A 17,706-nucleotide genomic window follows, 5' to 3' on the forward strand; every position below is an offset into this window, starting at 1 on the left:
GATCGCTGTTTGGGCATGTAAAATGAGACTTGATGTGATTAAACTTCAGGGTTTCCGTTCCCAATCTTCCATGTAATTATTACGCCACCTTTTTTGGCTTGGCAAACTTATAGTATCAAGTCTCACTTACTTAAATTACCAACATGACCTGCAGAAGCCAGTCGAGGTGTATAAACTTTTACCTCAGCATCCACAGCTGCATGGTTTTACAGTACAACACATCTCTATACATCTATACACATCCCACCTACTTGTATGTACACAAGTCTATACAAGGTTTTAATGAGAGTAAATGCATCACAAAAGTGTCTTTGTGGGGGAGGGGGGGGGGGGGGTGTTCATTGCCACCAACAGAACATGAAGACAGTTATCGTGTAGTACATTTTCCCTTGTCATGTTAAGTAAATATAGCACAACACATTAGGTTATTCATAACCTAATATCACTTTCAGCACTACCCATACATCCTAATAGTTCTGCATTCCTCTCTCCAGCAGGACTGCTGTGTAGATGAAATCTACTTTGTCGTAATCCGACTACATTCCCATTTTATAATTCCCAACTTTAAAAAAAAAAAAAAAAAGTTGTTTGTTTAAACTGTTTTGGAGAGATGTTGATCCATCATTTTGCAGGATGTTGTTTGCGGCATTGGACTCTTTTGCATTAGAGATGTTTTAGTCATCTTTGCTACTTGCATTCTCAGTTCCATCTACATTTAAAAAAAACCCACAAGACCTGTTACAGTATTATAAAATGTCCCATTTATTTTTCTTCATATTATAAATCTTGACAAGTCTTCAGCTGCAAATCCTTATCGTGCCTAGAAGCAAAACAATTTGATTAGACTTTTAAAAGAGTGGTGGCAACACATTTGTAAGGTTTTAGAGACTTACCTTTCCATCAAAGCACCGTTGTTCACACGTCTTTTCTGCTGTCCTACACACTTCTGCAGAGCACATGAAATAGATCTGCAGGAGAAAGAAACAGTCACCATGTCAGGAAAAATAAAGTTCATACATCCTTTAGGGACAAGTTTCTTCTACAAAATCTCAAGAGGGCAATTTAAGTGGAGCAAAAACTTCACACTTGAAGTCTAAGCAAGCTGAACTACAGATTCCTTGTCAACAGGTAATTGTTCTAATGTAAAAGGACCTCTTAATGAACTAGTCACGACATTACTGTGTCGGGGGTCCCTGTGGCAGTGCTCATTTAAGTCTGCACCTGATGATTACAGCATAGCGTCAACCATTTAGGCCCATAATGGCTTCCTGAATACTCACTTCTTCATCAAGGTACTTGTTAGTCTTTTGATCCATAAACTGAAAGGCCTTGACCACAAAGCGTCTCTGGTAGCGATTTTTGGGAAGGTCACTGACTTTAAGGATGGACACACTTGAATCATAAGGGTTGGCACACCTACAGAGACAAACATAACTTATGGGTAAGTGTACAGAGGGCAAAGATATGTTTTAATATACATGAGTTCAGACAGTCATGCTTACCCTTCATAAATAAGAACCAGTGCATTCTTTGCAGAGCGAGGGTAAGCTAGACAGTAGTTGACAAGAATGACTGCATCTGGTTTTGGAGACTTCAGTCGCAGTTCAAGATACACTGGATTGCCAAGGAGCAGTCGCAAGGGCTGATGGTAAGTGGGCAAGTAGCTTGAATACGTCTGATCTGTTGGATTACACAGAAAAGGAGCAAACCACTGAAATTGTTAACATTTGAGAGCCACTTATGTACAAGTCACTCCAGCCAACCTGATCAAGATTGTACTTCATTTGGTTTGGAAAATAATGCATAAATACCCGACCTTTTGCAATTCTCAATTGAACACCATATAAGCCATTAGAGATGACCGCTGATGGCAAGTCTGAACTCGGGGTCTTGACCATGTAGCCAACACTGGCCAGTGACTGCTGAGCACCACCCGATTTGCTGTAGCGGCATTCAACCATGAACCTTCAAAAGATATGGGGTGGACATCAGTGTAAGCAATAACAGGCAGTATAAAATACAAATTTACAGCAAGACCAGAATATTCAGTTACTAGAACACCCATTAGGCTGTTATGATAAATAACTTTAGGTAGAATTGTTCCCACAGTGAAAGTGTACTACATAATCCACCAACCTGAGCGGATCACTTCTTGTAATTGCGCCATACTTGAGGCTCAGAGCTTGGACAATACTCTGCACTTCAGCCAGATAGATCTTTGTCTCATCAACTTCCTGTTGAGGAAAGTCAAAACTTTTTAGCTGTTGGCTTTTTTTCTTTTTTTTTTTAATGTCTTAAAAACCCACAAACCATTCATCTTTTAGAGGAAAGACGTAGCAGATGTCAGATCACAAGCAGTGACTGCTTGGATTGGTTTGTCACCACACTGAGAAACATGAAGTCAGATTTGTGCCATGCAAGCACCTTATGGCCAAAAAAAAAAGTAGAAAATTAGATGCAACACAAGTTGATCAACTGACATGACCAAATGGCAGCTCAGAGTGAGGAGTCCTGTGTCAATAAACCACCCCATGCACAGTGCACAAACCTCGAAGGGCTGCAGCAACAAGCAGTAGCAAACAATACTGAGAGTCTGCAAGTCTGAAATGTTACTGGCTTAATCCAGTTCTGTGTTCACTATTAACAAGGTGATAGATGTGTTGTGTGGGACAACTTACATAAGCACGAGCTCCACATTCTGTAACTTTGAACTTAAAGATGGCAACCTTGTCATTAACAATGACTGGTTTACAGTTAGTCCCAGGAATAACAAGCTTTGTGGGGTCCACAGGGATGGATGCAGAGTTGACGCGAATGGCAAAAACAAAGTGTTCATCCCCAGTGCACTCTAAAGTCATGGGAGAAAAAAAAAAAAAAAAAGTTACAGGCACTTGAAATATATACATTTTCTACTAGAAGTTAAAATGGATCATTTTATACCACAGTTCCTTAAAACAGAAGCCTTACCATCCATTGGGTAGTAGCAGGCAGATGTAGAAGAATCTACACAGCATCCCATCATCTCACAGTCTGAGGAAGATATTCCTGACTGACCACAACTGACCCGCTCCCCCGTGGAGACAGCACAATCTGAAATGACATTGTAAATAGTCTACCATCAAGCAAAAAAAAAAAAAAAAAAAAAAGCCAGAGGGTGATAAGTTAAATACGTCAACATTTTAGCCTATTTGCCGTATGCATTTTTTACTCACTTTGCGCCTTTGATGGTGTTGGTGGTGTTGTGGTTGGGGGACTGCACTTTGATGTGGGTTGGCCATTAGCGCGAGGAAACAGGCCCGGGTCAAAATTTGGACTTCTCTCACAAGATGCGGTAGCAACTTGTGTCTGATCAAACGCATCGACATACAACAGCTGCAGGCTGTAGCTGTCAGTCTGTAATAATGAATTCAAGGTAAGCAAGACTACATTGATGAGTACAATTACATCCATATTGGGACTTTAAAGATATATAAGAGAGCAATTACTTTACTGTACACTTACATTACAGGAACCTACATGTTTCACATTGCAACCAGTGAAGGGTACAGTCAAGGTTTTCTTGAAAGAGTTCACTTTATAACCACAAGACTCTGGAGCATCCATGATAGACAGCAGGTCCTTTGAGCCTAGAGTGAAAATAAAGCCTAGCAAGTTGACAACATGCATTCAGCAAAATTAAGACTTTATTTCAAAATGGGTAGAAAAGTTCCAGTACATACCCAAAACTTTAAATTCACTTAATGGACCTGGTGGCAGAGTAATTTGGAAGCCAACTTCACTGCAAACCACATCTAGCCCGGTAAAACTCTGACTGGTACTGCTGGTCCAGCTCCTTGGAGGGGCATCTTCAAATTCCATCTGGAAATCACTATCTGTACTACTGGCCCAGTTTCTTGGAGGGGCATCGACAAATTCCACCTGGAATCCACCATCGGTACCACCGCTGGCCCAGTTTGTTTGACCAGAATCTACCGAGTCCACCTGGAATCCGTGGTTAGCAAAAGGGTCAATGTTTTCACTGGTGGCGGCACCTTCAACTTGAGGAAACGCATCCTCAGGAACTGCATCATCACCGTCGTCGTAGTCACTGCCATCATCTGGAGGGGGGGGGGGGGGGGTAGTTGTTACCAACATCACAGATGACTGCAGTTGAAAAGGTTCAGCCATTTCTTTGTGAAATGTGGACAGCCCAGCTAAATTGTCATCACCAGCCATTAGTATTAATTTAACATTTCAGGCTGCAACCTTCCACATTATAATTAAAGCTAGCTTTAACATTTCTATCTGGATCTCTGAAATTCTACAAATGTGGTAAAACATCTCTGGACATCCATGTTTGATATTATAAAAATACTTTATCCATTGAGCATTTAATCTCCTGTTAAATCACCAAGCATTTGGTTGGATAAATTGCAATTACAGCCAGACCACACAATCAATATGTAACTCTGGTACAAAGATTAACCAATTTAACAGTTTAGTTTGTTCCAAAAACACAGTTGGGCAGGTTAAAAAGTCATACCATGTAACAATTGCAAGATAAATGGCAAATGTTGAAAATTGTTGTGTAACAATAGCACAAGTAAAGAAGAGCCATTAAGTCATTGACCTGAGCATAACAATTAAGACAGTTACACAGCAATATCCAAAAAGCCTGCTAACATTAGCCACCATTAGCTAATATTACTGGTCATACCAGACCAAGTAAACCACTCATGTATTTAGTCAGTGTATTTTATTCCTTACCAATTAAAATTTTCCACTTGTAACAGAAACAAATGCCATTTCCACTTCAAAGTACACACAGGGACAGACTTATTCATCTTTCTTACTAAAATAACAGGTTTACTGAATGAAGACCATTTGCAAGAACCTCCTGAGAGTGAACACACCTACGCTACATTATTTCAGCGCTGCGTCATTGTCGGTCATTTACCTGGCGAGGTAAGGCTTTGTGATTCACCCCAGTGGCCGCTCTCATAGAGATTAAGAAGTTGAGTTTCGTTGATCCGCTCCCATCCCCTTACTGAAACCAGCAGCAGTATCCCAGTCAGGACAACCAGCAGTTCAACCCTGACCTCAGCCATGGATCCAAGTGAAGGCCCTCCTGCAGCTGCTGACACCGGATAAAGACGCAGCCCCTTGCAAGCTACAAGTAGCCTGGTGGTGGTTTCAGGTTAATTGATTGCACCTGGTGGCTGCTGATTGGCATGTGCTACTCAATTAAAGTCGCACGTGTGTGAATGAAAACCGCCTATTTGCTGTGAAGGAAATGCTATTTCACGTTTCTAAGACGTTACGGTTGTTTTAAAATAAATTACACACCACATTTCCACCTTTTCATCAACCTTGACATTGTAAAAATAACACCATGCATATTGCTTTTTACACACTTAATACTGGGGCTTCCTTCATGTGCTGCGTTATATTTTGAGGTATCTCTAATGTTCTGTCATCCTCATGTACAGTAAATGTTCTTGAACAAAACATTAGAATAGATCAAATACAATATGCCACCATCTACTAAACCATATTACAAGCTTCATACAGATAGGGTTTATATATTGCAGATATATTGCATTACATTTCTCCGTTATACCTAATAAACTGGTGACTCAGTGTGTATGGGGTGACATTAAAATTTGAATTATTTCCACCTACTCCTTACTTAATTAACACAAAATTATTTAACTCGGCTATCTTTTTGCTTCCAATTTCCAAAAGCTAAACATCCATCAAATTATTTCTCAATGATAAATCAGAAGGCACGCTTTTCTCTTTAACTAGAAGAAAAATATAAAAAACAAAAATTTCTTAGTATGGCAAAAGGGTTTATTGCATGTATTTCAGTATAAGTACACAAACATGTATTCTACCGCTGCACCACGGGTCAAATAAGCAGACTATTCAATAGTCTTTATCATTTAAAACAATAGATTTTCTTTAAATCTTATTCTCTAGAGCCAATAAAAAAAAATCCTGGGTGTTTTTTTTAGTAGTCAGACGAAGAGAATCACTTGTAGGCGTTGGCTTTATGTTTGGGCAAAAAGATGAAATTCTTTGGTACAGGTCCAAGTAGCATTTCACTGGAGAGGGGACGAAGTGAGAGGTTATAATAAATTAATACATTCATTGAACAGTTAATCTGAGTGTTGCTCGATTTTTAATGATGCTTCAGTTTTCTGCTCACCTAATCCTGACCCAGTCCCCGACGTTTTGACTGGCCATCAGTGACTCCAGGTAGTTTCTGCCCATGTAGTATGGAGGTCGCTCATTGATCTTCTGAGGCACTCGCTCCAACAGGCCCACTGGAATATACCTGAGAGACAGAGATGGAGGGGAAAGAGAAACGTAATCAGCCCACTTTTCATTAAGTCACACACCATTTAAAAAGGTATCAGATGTCCCCACAGGCTCACTACCAGTATATACACACAGAGTCTGTTTCTGTATCGAATGACAAACAGTAATGACTAGTTTGTTCAAGAAATACACGGTGCCTACCTGCACATGAAGGAGAGCCACTCCAGCATGAAGGTGCGGGTCTTCTCCACGCCTCTGGTGTCGGAGCCCCAGTGCTCCAGACCGAAGTTGGTGAAATCCCTGAGGACGTCCAGTCGCTCACTGGACGAGATGTCCCAGTGTCTGCTCTCCTTTATTTCAGTGAAGATCCAGGGCTTAATGAGAGCACCTCTAAAGAGAGTCAATCACATCACAACAAAAGTCAAACATGCAATACTGATTTAACATTTTATTCTAATGTCAAATTCAAGTTCCCTACATAAATTATTGGGCCTCTAAACGTGGAGTAATTCCACTGGTCGGGTTTCTATGTGGATGTACTGTCCTCTTACAGTAAAAGCAAAAAAGCACAAGAAATAAACTGCAGATTATGCACTACAGAAACCCCACATAACAAAACAACTAAACCACCATTACACATGGAAGCAACAAAGAGGGCAGTAATGCAGCTATAGAGCTGAAATTAAGTGCCAATTAGCTGTATGTGTCAGCCATAAGGGGTCTGACAAAACCTATGTTTAAGCTTTAAAGAAGTTATTAGGTTGTTATGCGCTTAAATATTTTATGTATACTGTGTGTAATCACTTAAGTGGCACCAACCTTGCAATCATAATACCAGAAACTCCAGTCTCTCTCGCCTTCATGGCATCTTCATAAGACAGAATGTCTCCATTACCTGGAACAATAAACACCGGCCACATTAATTTATCTCGTCACCAGCAATAAATTATTGTTCTACAACCTGTGCATGATTTTACAACATTGAGATTTCCAAACTGTATAAATGGAGGTATTTTTTCCCAAATAAGTGGAGGTTGTTTTTCCAGTATTTGTCTCTTTACTAACATTTCGCCCTCTTCTGCGCGACATGCAGCTGCAATCTTTTACAGTTCCACATACCAAAAAGTGGGACAGGACTAGCCAGCTTGGAGCAGGTGCTGATATAGTCCCAGTCAGCTAACTTAGTGTAGCGCTGCTCTCTGGATCGGCCATGCAACTGTAAGAAAACAACAGCATCAGCGGTGTGTCATCACACTTTAATGCTGACACTACATCTCATTTATTAAACTATGACAACACAGAAAGAGAGAGCAGAAAACAAATCACGTGTGACTGAATTAATCATCGTCATCATAAGACAAGAACATGGATTGTGAAACAAGTCACCCCTTAGATAGAGTCAAGACATTTTGTGTAGTGCCCTAAACCTGAAAAATGTACTTTTACTTCTTACAAATTTGACTTCCATTGTTTTCATATTTTTCCATACTGCTAAAACTCTTCTCTCTTTTTAGACTTGCAATCTTTTCACATTTATTAATGTTCCTTCTCCCACAAGACTTACTGTGATCATTGAGACGTCCCATTTCTTCATCTCAGGGATGAGTTTGTGTGCTATGTTGCACTTTTCCTGAACACCAGTGCGGATCTTGACTGTCAAAGGGACATCGAGGACCTTCAGGAAGAAAAAGTCTTGTTTTCATTCGGCCTTTAAATTTGCACGCAAAAGTACAATTCACTGTGTCAGTCACTGTGACTGTAATCCAAAGTAAAAGTGTTATATTTTCATCATGAGTTTTGAATCATTACTTGTTGTACTTCTTCCAGACAGACAAAAAAACATCCTAAAACAGCCACCACAATAAGACTGCCTTACAAGAATAATATAATGCTTTACATTACGTAAAAAGATCCACACTTACATAGTTCATTCCCTTCACTATCTGTTCGAACTTTCTGGTGCGTGTCATCAAGCCACAGCCTCCACCCTGATGAGAGAAAGCAAACACACACCATCTGTCAAAGAGTGTCATATTGATGTTTAATATTTCCTGCCAAATACCAGTGTCAGTGCTTAAACACATAAGACTGTCAGACTGTGAAGCTCTCACTCATCATGGCAACATGTTATTTCACCTTACCTGACCGCCCTTACTTTCCAGCACGCTTATCTGTTTTGTTTATTGACTCTGTCTCAACCACTGTAGAAAAACATGCTTTATTGTCTGTGACGTCACCCAAGCGTTCATGAGGAATATTTTGAAGGTTTTATTTTGGTGCGTAAAGCTGCTACAATTTAAAACAGTAGGGAGGGAAAACTTAAGGGAGTGAAAACCACAGTGGAACTTCCCTTTAATCTGAATGAGACTACTTGTTTACCTTCTTGTAGACGAGGTCAATAGGGCATCCGGAGTTGATGTCCACGAAGTCAACATCAGTGTTGTTGTTGATGAGCTCTGCACACCTCGTCATGGTGTCGGGGAAGCAGCCCTCCACCTGGAGACACAATTTGGATGTCAGAACTGCCGCCATCTTCACTCTCACACAAAAACTTCTGTTCACAGAAAAATAAATATTGCCATAGTCCCCAAGCCGTGTTCATAAGAATCACGTGAACCGAGTCAATCGACAACAATCTAAGATGACATCACCTGGACGCCGAAAACATCTTCACTTTCATGCCGTTTCAGGAGGGCCCACTCTGACTGCTGCCCCTGCAACAGGTTTGTGCACATGGCCATCTCCCCACAGGTGATGTCTGCTCCGAAGCGCTTGCACACGCGACGGAAAGGCAGATTTCCACACTAAGGAAAGAGATTATGATTATGTATGGTCCAGCATTTTATATAATTTGGTATATTACTGGTTCCTTAGAGTGAGATTTTAGAATGACAAAAAATCTGATTTGTTTGGCAGCATTTAAACATATAATTACATCAATGACCCATCAAACTTCAGCTCTCAATTCAGTCTGGTAGAACTTACAGTTGTTAGAGGAGCAAGGTAGAGCTTGTCTTGAAAGTCCACCTTGAACACAGAGAAAGAAGAAAATCACTCCTTAGACATTAACCCACACTAGAGATTTCATGTGTGCAAATATATTTGTAAATATTTATCAATTGGCTTTTATTCATTTGTACATTTATTTAGCAAGAAAAGGGATTACACAATATTCCTTATTTAACATGAGTCACCAAACTTTAAGAAAATCTAATTTTGGAGGAAAGACGGTCGGCTGAGATATACCTGTTTTTTTTCACATTGGCGCAACTTGATGACATCCACATCAGTCAGTGGGCCAACAGTTTTCACTGGAGGCTGTTTATCTGGGCTGGCCTGTAGCAGGTGACAAAGCAAACATGTAAAAATAACGCACTATATATACTGTATATATAAGAGGTAGTGCTCAGAGTAAAAATTTGTACCTGTGTTTCGGTCTCAGTAGACGCATGCTGCTCCACTCCTGCTGCATCTGCAGATATTTCAGCTGCACAAGCATCGCCTAGGTGTGTCAAAAGACTGAATTATAATACCAAATTTCACATTTCATACAAAGATGCTTTCCTTAAATATGTCTAACACAAAATATTTGGAAACTAAACATAAGGCGTGTTTCAATGAGCAGCAACAGAGTCACTAAGCAGCTCTTAAATCAAGGCTGAAGATTCATATGGGTTGTCATTAAACACCTGTTCAACTCAAATGATATAGAGTGGCATGCATGTTACCCACTAAAATTAGATGAGCCGATTAAGTGAAAGTTCAGATAAGTGCCACGTCAGAGACACTTCCTTTTCACTGCTGATTACTGCACTCACACACAATTATACTGTCAGTGTCAGCAACTTTCAAACCACTTAAAAGAAAAGAATATGACTGACAGCTTCATGCTTAAGAAGGAGCAGTAACACTTGGCAGAATACAAACAATATTCCTGAAGGACATGTGCACTGCCATTAGATCGCGCATGAGTGTGTTTTAGTAAATCTAAAATGTCTTTAGCCGGCTTACCATTCCCTTTCTGTTCAGTTTTATCCTTGTTGTTTGAAAGTGTTTTGAGGTACTCTGCTGACTTCTTGAAGCCCACCGAACGCTTCCTCAGACTATTCTGGAGGTCTTTACTCAGGCTGTTCTTCACCACGGTCCTGCCCTCGTAGGCCTTCATTAGTTCTGCGTTCTCCATGGTTTTGAAATCAGGTGTAGTGTGCGCTTTGGCAAAGCGACAGGAGAGACCATAACCACACTTTCCAAACGTGTCATAGAGGTAGCAGCTTTCCCTGATGTCAGCGGGCTTAGTGGCCATGTACTCTGAGACATCATGGTGAAAGTGGCATTTGTCTCCAAAGGGGCATTCCTTGTTGTCCTGCATGGATGGGGAAAATCAACTACACTATCAGCTACAACTACTATCAGCTGACATAGCGATCAAAAAATACAGTATGTGGCATCTGTGAATAGTCGGTTAAAGTTTCATACCTTGATGATTGAGAGACACAGTCGTTTTTCATCATAGGTGGTAGGCTTTATGTGTGGCCTTGACTTATTCTGTCCCCGTAGTCGTTTACCATCTGGTTTTACCGCTTTATTTCTCTCTACAGGCTCCAACTTGAGCTTTTTAGCTTCAGGTTCCTCAACAGATGTCTCCTCAACGTTGTCATTTTCATTGGCCTTTTCTCCTTTTGAAGACTCAGAGTCTACAAACACATGAAATTTTTCTTTGGTTGTTAAGAATCTGCAAAAAACAAGAAGAAAAAGAAATGTAATCATCCTGTCAGTTTACATCTGATATACAAAACAATACTTGAAGACAGTGTGGAATGGACATTGTATAAAATGGTGCCCTTTCCTCAGTTTTAATTCATATGTTCCGATTTATGTGGTAGACTTCCTATGTATTTTTGACACAGCATGGCATTTCAGGAAAGGTGTTACCATTTTTTCTGCTGTACCAATGTGATGTGAGACCTAAGCTCAGACCTACCAACAGCATTACTTTGACACTACAGGGAAGAGTAAGAATTAAGTCACACAACATTGTGTCACATTTGCTCACTGCTCTATTATCACACGAATGACTCCGTTAATGGTGAAATGACATGGAGGGGCCATTTATACAGACAGTTCACAATAGCTGCTAGGCCTTTCTGATGACCGTGTCGTCCTGTTAGCTCCATCAGACAAAGTAGCATGCAGTGTGAAATGGTTATTGGGATTAGTTGCTGCCCCAAGTGAAGGGCATCTCTTGGTATACCAATGAGGACAAGAACAAGAGGCAGACTGGTGTGGTGTCAGCAGTGATACAAGCATTATGATGTACTGTCATGGTGAAGAGACAGCTGACAAACACAAGCACAACTTCATATTCTTCCAAGATGCATGGAAAAGGGAAAAAGTCTGGAGATCCTGTGTGTCGGTCTGACAATACAGTTGTTTTTTTATACAAGTGTTGCAGGAGTTTTGACCTCTTCAGACAACACATCGGACAAACAGAGAAGACAACTCTTGACAATGTTTGCAGAGATTCCCACCAGTTTTCCAGCGTGACACAAATGGCTAACGTTAGTTACTTACTCCGGTTTGATGGCAGCTTCACCCTTTACGAATACATCTGTCTTTTTTTCAACGGTTTCCTCCGCCGCTTTTTCCATCACACCTTCGCAGGTTTTCTCCAATCTATATCCTGAAACAGGTCGACACATCAGCTGATCACTTTGAATCTAGTTGACTAACGTACTGCTTAACAGGAGAGCCACCGACTATCTCCTGGTCCTCAGCCACGAGTCAACACCAAGACAAACTCTGTAACGTTACTGCACATTTTATTGTAATTTATTGACTTAATGTCAGCCGTAGCTACTTCGTTTCACTTCAAAATAAGTTGCATGTCTGATTAACCTGAATTCAAAATAGCCTAATTACTTACCTGTTTTTATTAAAGTTGCTCAAGTACACCGTTAATGTAACGTTAGCATGCTTTGCAGTGATTTTAACTGAATATTTCTAATCCTGCTAACATGCTAACGTAACGGCTGTTGACGCCAACAGCTAAAGCATTTAACGCCAATTTATAGCGACTGGAGGTCTCGTCAAACTGTAAAAACGAAACAAATACAGTTAACCTTGAATTTTTGTTGTGTCTCACACCTTTAACATGAACAGCAACAATCCTACAGCGTGAGGAAGCGGTTGTGCAGCAGTTTGGTGTGGTCCGTGATGTACTGGTCGACGAATATTGGTTCCGCATCCCTCAATCTTCATATTAAACAATTGAAGACTTTTTATGGAGATCTGTAGTCCAGGGATTGAACATAATCAGATTATATTATGTATTCATACATTATGAATATGCATAACTTGTTTCAGTTTTTAAATGGCACCAAAACTTCTACATTGCTAAAAAAAAAAAACATATAGTCAGATGTTTTCTTGTATCTGACTTTTATTTCTGCAAAAAACAAACTATTTCTCAGAGCAATGCATGAGCAGCTGTCAGTGTCATAACATCTCTCTAAATTACTAGATATTAGAGCTGAAATGATTAGTCAGTTAATGAACAGAAAATTAAGCAGAAACTGTCTCAATAATTAATTAATTGTTCAAGTCATTGTTCAAGCAAAAAAGCCAAGTGTCCAATTTCCAGTGTTTAATTTGTAAGGATTTGCTGCTTCTGTTGCCTTATGTGATAGTAAATTGCATATCTTTGGGTTTTTCAACAAACCAAGCAATTTGAAGACACACCGTGGGGAATAGGAAATTGTGATTTATTTTCACTACTTCCTGACATTTTAGAGACCTAATGATTAACCAAGTATTCTGTAAATGAATCGATAATTAAATAATTATTAGTTGTAGCTCTACCAAATACATTGAAATATTACAAAAGAGATGTCAGAGAAGTGAGAAATCATATTCTAGTTACTACATGAACATGTAAAATCTTGAAAAAAAAACAAAACATGAATATCCTGAAGCCAAGATCAAGTAAAAGCAACATCATAATACAGACAGTTACATTCAGTCATCTGGTGAGACAGCAAGCTTTTCCATCTTTGCATCAAATCGCTTTCGGCTGGAGTCCAGGATGTTGATGCCATTCTTCTGGAAGTCATATCCCACTCTCTGCAGCTCCTCTATTCGCCCTGTAATGTTCTGTGTGCTGTAGTCTAAGACCTTGGGCTTTTGCAGTATCTGCTTCATTGTTATTCCTCCTTTTACGAGACAGTCCAGTTTAGAGTTCAGCGTGTCCGGCCCGATGTACAGAACCATTGGATAGCTTATGATCATTTTTTTTATGTCAGCTTTCCGACAGCTGAGTGAAACCATCTTCTGCTGGAGACTGTTAAAATTCTTTTTCAGATATTCATTGGAAAGGTCCAGAATTTCTGCCCCAGGGCCTTGAAGAAGCGCAAGCAGTTCTGAATTGCTCAACTTAAGAGAAGCTTTCAGGATAGCAATGTTTGTCTTGACTCTCTTAGTGCTTCGGATGAGAATGTAAAGGTTTTTGGATATGACCGCTTTAGGAAACTGCTCTGGATTCTTCCCACCAAGTTCAGCACAGATGTCTTCCAGAAACTCCACCATCTGCCTGTTGAGCTCTAAGCTGTTGGAGAATGTCCGTGGCGCTGTGGTCAGCAGCCGATGGAGGTCTTTGGTGTTCAGTCCCAGTGAGGTCAAAAAAGCTATGTTTTTTTCCAAGTTCCCATTATCACTGGACCGGAAGAAAGACTCAGGCGAGCGATCCAGGATGCTCACAATTTCTGAATCAGTCCTGAAGATGTTTCTCCACAGCTCCCAGCGCTGTTCCAAGTATTCAATTGAGCGGGTGATAGCACGGGGATAACGGGATATGATGCCAGCAATTACTTTGCGGCTGGCACCTTTGCCTTGCAGAAACTGAGCGAGACCTTGCTCATTAGTGAAGGCCTTACGAAACACCCCAGGCTGACGCTGGTGTGCCATCTTCACATCAACTCCTAGGAGATTCAGGTTCTCCAGCAGAGATTCATTCTCTGGGTTCACTGGCAGCATTGGCCCATTAGTTGTTGGAGCACAGCAAAGCCTCCTCGGAAGACAGGTTGATGTCAACTGTACTGGAATGAGCCCAAAGCTGCGCTGCAACATCGCAGATCGATGGAGGCTGAGGAGAGCCCCCACACTACGCACAGCTGCCATTTCTAATGAGGGGGGCTACACTGTAACATCACTGCCAGTCTTAGTGGACCTAAAAGAAGAAACATGGCATATTTAGCTGAATAATAACTAGTCAAAGAAACAAGACTATCAATAGCCAGTTGGTCATAAGCAGTGCGCACCAGCATAATGTTGGTAATAGGTGATAATGAAGACATCTTTGACTGTATCACTATTACCAAATGTTGCAGTGGTGGAGTAAGTACTCAGATCCTTAAAAGGTAAAAGTAAAAGTAGCAATACCACATTATAAAAATCCTCTTTTAATAAGTAAAAGCTCTTCAAGTATTATCAATAAAATGTGCTTAGTATCATTCATAATGCTGATTGGCACCGATTAGAGTGTTGTGTTATATACTTTTTATTATATTCTATATTATTGGATTACGTATTGGTGCACTAATGCATGTTAATGTCCTAACTGGTCTAGTTGGAGCTAATTTTAAACACTAACAATGCATCATATTTTATTTGTTGATCAGATTTTGTATGAAAACTCTGGATCTGCAAGGTAACTCGTGACTACAGCTGTCAGATAAATGTAATCTGGAGAAAGTTACTGTTCCATCTGAACATAGTATAAGAAATAAAGAAGCGTACACTGAGAGTTAAGTAAAGTAGCTATCTCAGAAGTGTACATACGTTTATGTTAGCTAACTGTGAGAGAAACCGGTGATGTTAAACCTGACGCGGGACTCGTCATACTCTTATTTACAAGCTAATATGTGTAATACTTAATACCAAGACTTATTTATTACACACATACGACTAACGTCAACGTGAACTCTCTCGGTAGGTCGCAGAGAAGTTATCTTGCTCTCGCTTACTTACTTTCAATATTCATCCGTTGAGGAACTTTATTCGCCCTAAATGAAACTGTTAAAGCTTGAACTACGTACATGTATTATGTGTATGTGTATTAAGTGCATCGATGTCTCAAGCCCCAGTCTGCTTGTATAATTGAAATTAAATACGTACCATATAGGTTACTTTTGGTTTCTCTCGGTTGACCACGTACATGCTGGTGAGACGGGCATCTTTGACAACCCTGTCCAAAACAGAACGGAAACGTGAAACTTCAACAACTCTCGCGAGATTTGTCAAATGAGGAAAAACAACCAAACTGGAGAATATTGCTACTTAGCGCCATCTAGCGTTTCGGAGTTAAAACGGAGTCTCTGTTCACTTTCAACCACTAGATGGAAGCAAAGGGCTTTCATTTAGAGGTCACAACCCGTCATAGGATACACTAGGTTTATAAGGTAACCATGAATTAATGATACAATCAGAAACAAATCGAAATAAGACGACATTTCACAAATATGTCCATGATAATATCCATTAAGCAAGTACTATGAGGAGTACAACCCAACAATGGTTGCAGGGCTGTAAACAGGATTAACTAAATATGTTCTGTGTCTGTGTGTATTTTTTATATCTTTTATTTATTTATGATTGTGGTATAAATGGTTCAAGGCCTTCTCCACACTGCCAGGATGTAGTTGTGGTGTAATACTACATCCCTTCATTATATTTAAATCTAGTTTAATAATATTTGCTGAACATTTGACAAATCAAAAAGAAAATAGCCTTCAAAATTCACAGTTTATCATTTATGTGTACAAGTAGAATTTGAACACAGAAACAATACAAAGTGCATGACCTCTGTGTTCTCAATGGAGATGACCCTGAATAATTGCATTGCTCTGTAAGCCCTCTGAGTGCAATGGGATTTTCCAGTCCATTCACAGTTGTGTTCTGATACCTAGCAAGCTTAATGTTTTCAGTTGTAGAGTACATTGGACTGTGACTTACAGGCATTAATACTTAATTCCTGCCAGACATACAGCTGACGTTCTTTTATGCACATGAAGCACAAGAGAGCATTTGCCATGTGTTGTGGCTCACAGCTTAGCACTGAAAAACCTACTGACCCATTGCCTCTCTTTACTGATGAGTCCCACCGCTCATGAATATTTTAATACAGCACAGTGATATCTTCATCATGCAAATGAGCTTCCCCCACACTGCTGTAAGACTGAAGTGAGTATGATGTTTTAGTGAAAACAGCTTCCTCCATGATAAAGTCTCAATTTAATTTTGTCTTAGTCATCAACAAGACACAGTTTATTTTTCACCCACACCAGTTACACTTTTCTCACACTCATCCAAAGCACTGTGGCCTATATTTGCATAATGATGTGATAGACAGCAACTTTTTTACGGCTTATGTTTCTACCTGTTTCAATAAGTTTTGGTTTAAGACAAATGATGAGAGGAGAAAAGTGGAAGACACAAGAAAGAAGGCTGCTCCTGCGCTTATAAAAGACCATGAAATTTCTCCTATGAGACAGTTTATACATGTTACATCTTTTGCATTTTATATTAGCTTACTGCCATATCTTACACTCAGTGGCCAGTCTAATTTCAATATTTAATTTTCTCTACCAGTAACATGGCACAATACAACAGCCCAGCATTCATTTTAATTTCAGCGTGCCTATTTTCTCGCTTCCTCTGACCCTCTTGGAAATGTTTAGTGAATTTATGTGTTTCTTTATGAATATGTCCGCTGTTTTTAATATTGAATGGAATCCTGTCCTGATCCATTTGTTGTGGTCTACTTGGTAAAGTTGCTTGGGTAACTGCTGACACAGTACTCCTTCAGTGAATCAATAATTCACAAACTGCAGAAACTTTCAAATGCTCGTAGACGCTATTGCACAACCATCGGGTGTTCACAGGTGGGATCCAATTGGTAAGAATGTCCAAAAGAAGATGGGTGGAATTCAAAATCTGCCAGACTATAAGCTGTTCAGCTCCCGTCAGCCGAAGACACAGAGCATCCTCTCCTGCTGCAGCTGGTAGGTTTTAAATGTTTCTAAGACACTTTCCAGCAGGTTTTCTATGAGAAAGTCATATTCTTTAGGAGCCATTTTGAAATACAAGGTGACAGGGGTGTGCAAGAGTATTTTCATTTAAAGATGTTTTTACAGTAATCTCTGCTTAGTTCACAGTAAGCCCAGAGCTTATATTGAGGACAAAAAATTAAAAAAGTATAGTATATTTGTATAGTTTTGTGCTTTACACAAAACAAACAAGGAATCAAACAAAGGAGGCAGAAAATGGTAAAAATCAGCAGCATATCTAAAATCCTGGCTACAGTTCTGCTTATCACTGGTTCCAGTCCTGAATCGCTGATCACATATTCAA

At 39.9% G+C, this 17,706-nt stretch overlaps 3 protein-coding genes across 3 annotated transcripts; all 3 read right to left on the reverse strand.

Moving 5' to 3' along the window:
- Window positions 1-811: 811 nt before the first annotated feature.
- Window positions 812-5,087, reverse strand: LOC139299252 (zona pellucida sperm-binding protein 4-like). The gene is made up of 12 exons (XM_070922156.1): window positions 4,937-5,087; window positions 3,720-4,097; window positions 3,517-3,626; window positions 3,213-3,393; window positions 2,968-3,090; window positions 2,679-2,848; window positions 2,137-2,234; window positions 1,817-1,965; window positions 1,503-1,680; window positions 1,281-1,416; window positions 894-968; window positions 812-820 (listed from the first exon to the last, which is right to left on the reverse strand). Exons 1-12 carry the CDS (start codon window positions 5,085-5,087, stop codon window positions 812-814), a joined length of 1,758 nt encoding a protein of 585 aa, XP_070778257.1.
- A 723-nt stretch (window positions 5,088-5,810) lies between these two features.
- Window positions 5,811-12,341, reverse strand: dus3l (dihydrouridine synthase 3-like (S. cerevisiae)). The gene is made up of 16 exons (XM_070921899.1): window positions 12,227-12,341; window positions 11,875-11,983; window positions 10,780-11,035; window positions 10,315-10,666; window positions 9,729-9,805; window positions 9,550-9,639; window positions 9,289-9,330; window positions 8,955-9,107; window positions 8,683-8,799; window positions 8,226-8,291; window positions 7,868-7,978; window positions 7,423-7,519; window positions 7,123-7,198; window positions 6,505-6,693; window positions 6,191-6,319; window positions 5,811-6,086 (listed from the first exon to the last, which is right to left on the reverse strand). Exons 2-16 carry the CDS (start codon window positions 11,949-11,951, stop codon window positions 6,014-6,016), a joined length of 1,905 nt encoding a protein of 634 aa, XP_070778000.1. The 5' UTR covers window positions 11,952-11,983; window positions 12,227-12,341; the 3' UTR covers window positions 5,811-6,013.
- Window positions 12,342-13,158: 817 nt separating this feature from the next.
- Window positions 13,159-15,512, reverse strand: LOC139299147 (transcription termination factor 1, mitochondrial). The gene is made up of 2 exons (XM_070922053.1): window positions 15,472-15,512; window positions 13,159-14,524 (listed from the first exon to the last, which is right to left on the reverse strand). The coding sequence occupies exon 2, from the start codon at window positions 14,473-14,475 to the stop codon at window positions 13,318-13,320; it is 1,158 nt and encodes a 385-aa protein (XP_070778154.1). The 5' UTR covers window positions 14,476-14,524; window positions 15,472-15,512; the 3' UTR covers window positions 13,159-13,317.
- Window positions 15,513-17,706: the final 2,194 nt, after the last annotated feature.

The sequence above is a fragment of the Enoplosus armatus genome, chromosome 16 (genome assembly GCF_043641665.1).
Source record: "Enoplosus armatus isolate fEnoArm2 chromosome 16, fEnoArm2.hap1, whole genome shotgun sequence".
NCBI classification, from domain to species: domain Eukaryota; kingdom Metazoa; phylum Chordata; class Actinopteri; order Centrarchiformes; family Enoplosidae; genus Enoplosus; species Enoplosus armatus.

Coding starts and splice junctions, on each gene's coding strand:
- LOC139299147 (XM_070922053.1), bottom strand. CDS start 14,475: ATGGCAGCTGTGCGTAGTGTGGGGGCTCTCCTCAGCCTCCATCGATCT.
- dus3l (XM_070921899.1), bottom strand. CDS start 11,951: ATGGAAAAAGCGGCGGAGGAAACCGTTGAAAAAAAGACAGATGTATTC. Junction 9,331..9,549: donor GCCAATGTGAAAAAAAACAG/GTATATCTCAGC, acceptor TCTGTGTTCAAG/GTGGACTTTCAAGACAAGCT. Junction 8,800..8,954: donor AAGATGTTTTCGGCGTCCAG/GTGATGTCATCT, acceptor TTGTGTCTCCAG/GTGGAGGGCTGCTTCCCCGA.
- LOC139299252 (XM_070922156.1), bottom strand. CDS start 5,087: ATGGCTGAGGTCAGGGTTGAACTGCTGGTTGTCCTGACTGGGATACTG. Junction 3,627..3,719: donor AAGTGAATTTAAAGTTTTGG/GTATGTACTGGA, acceptor TTTTCACTCTAG/GCTCAAAGGACCTGCTGTCT. Junction 1,681..1,816: donor TCAATTGAGAATTGCAAAAG/GTCGGGTATTTA, acceptor GTAATCCAACAG/ATCAGACGTATTCAAGCTAC.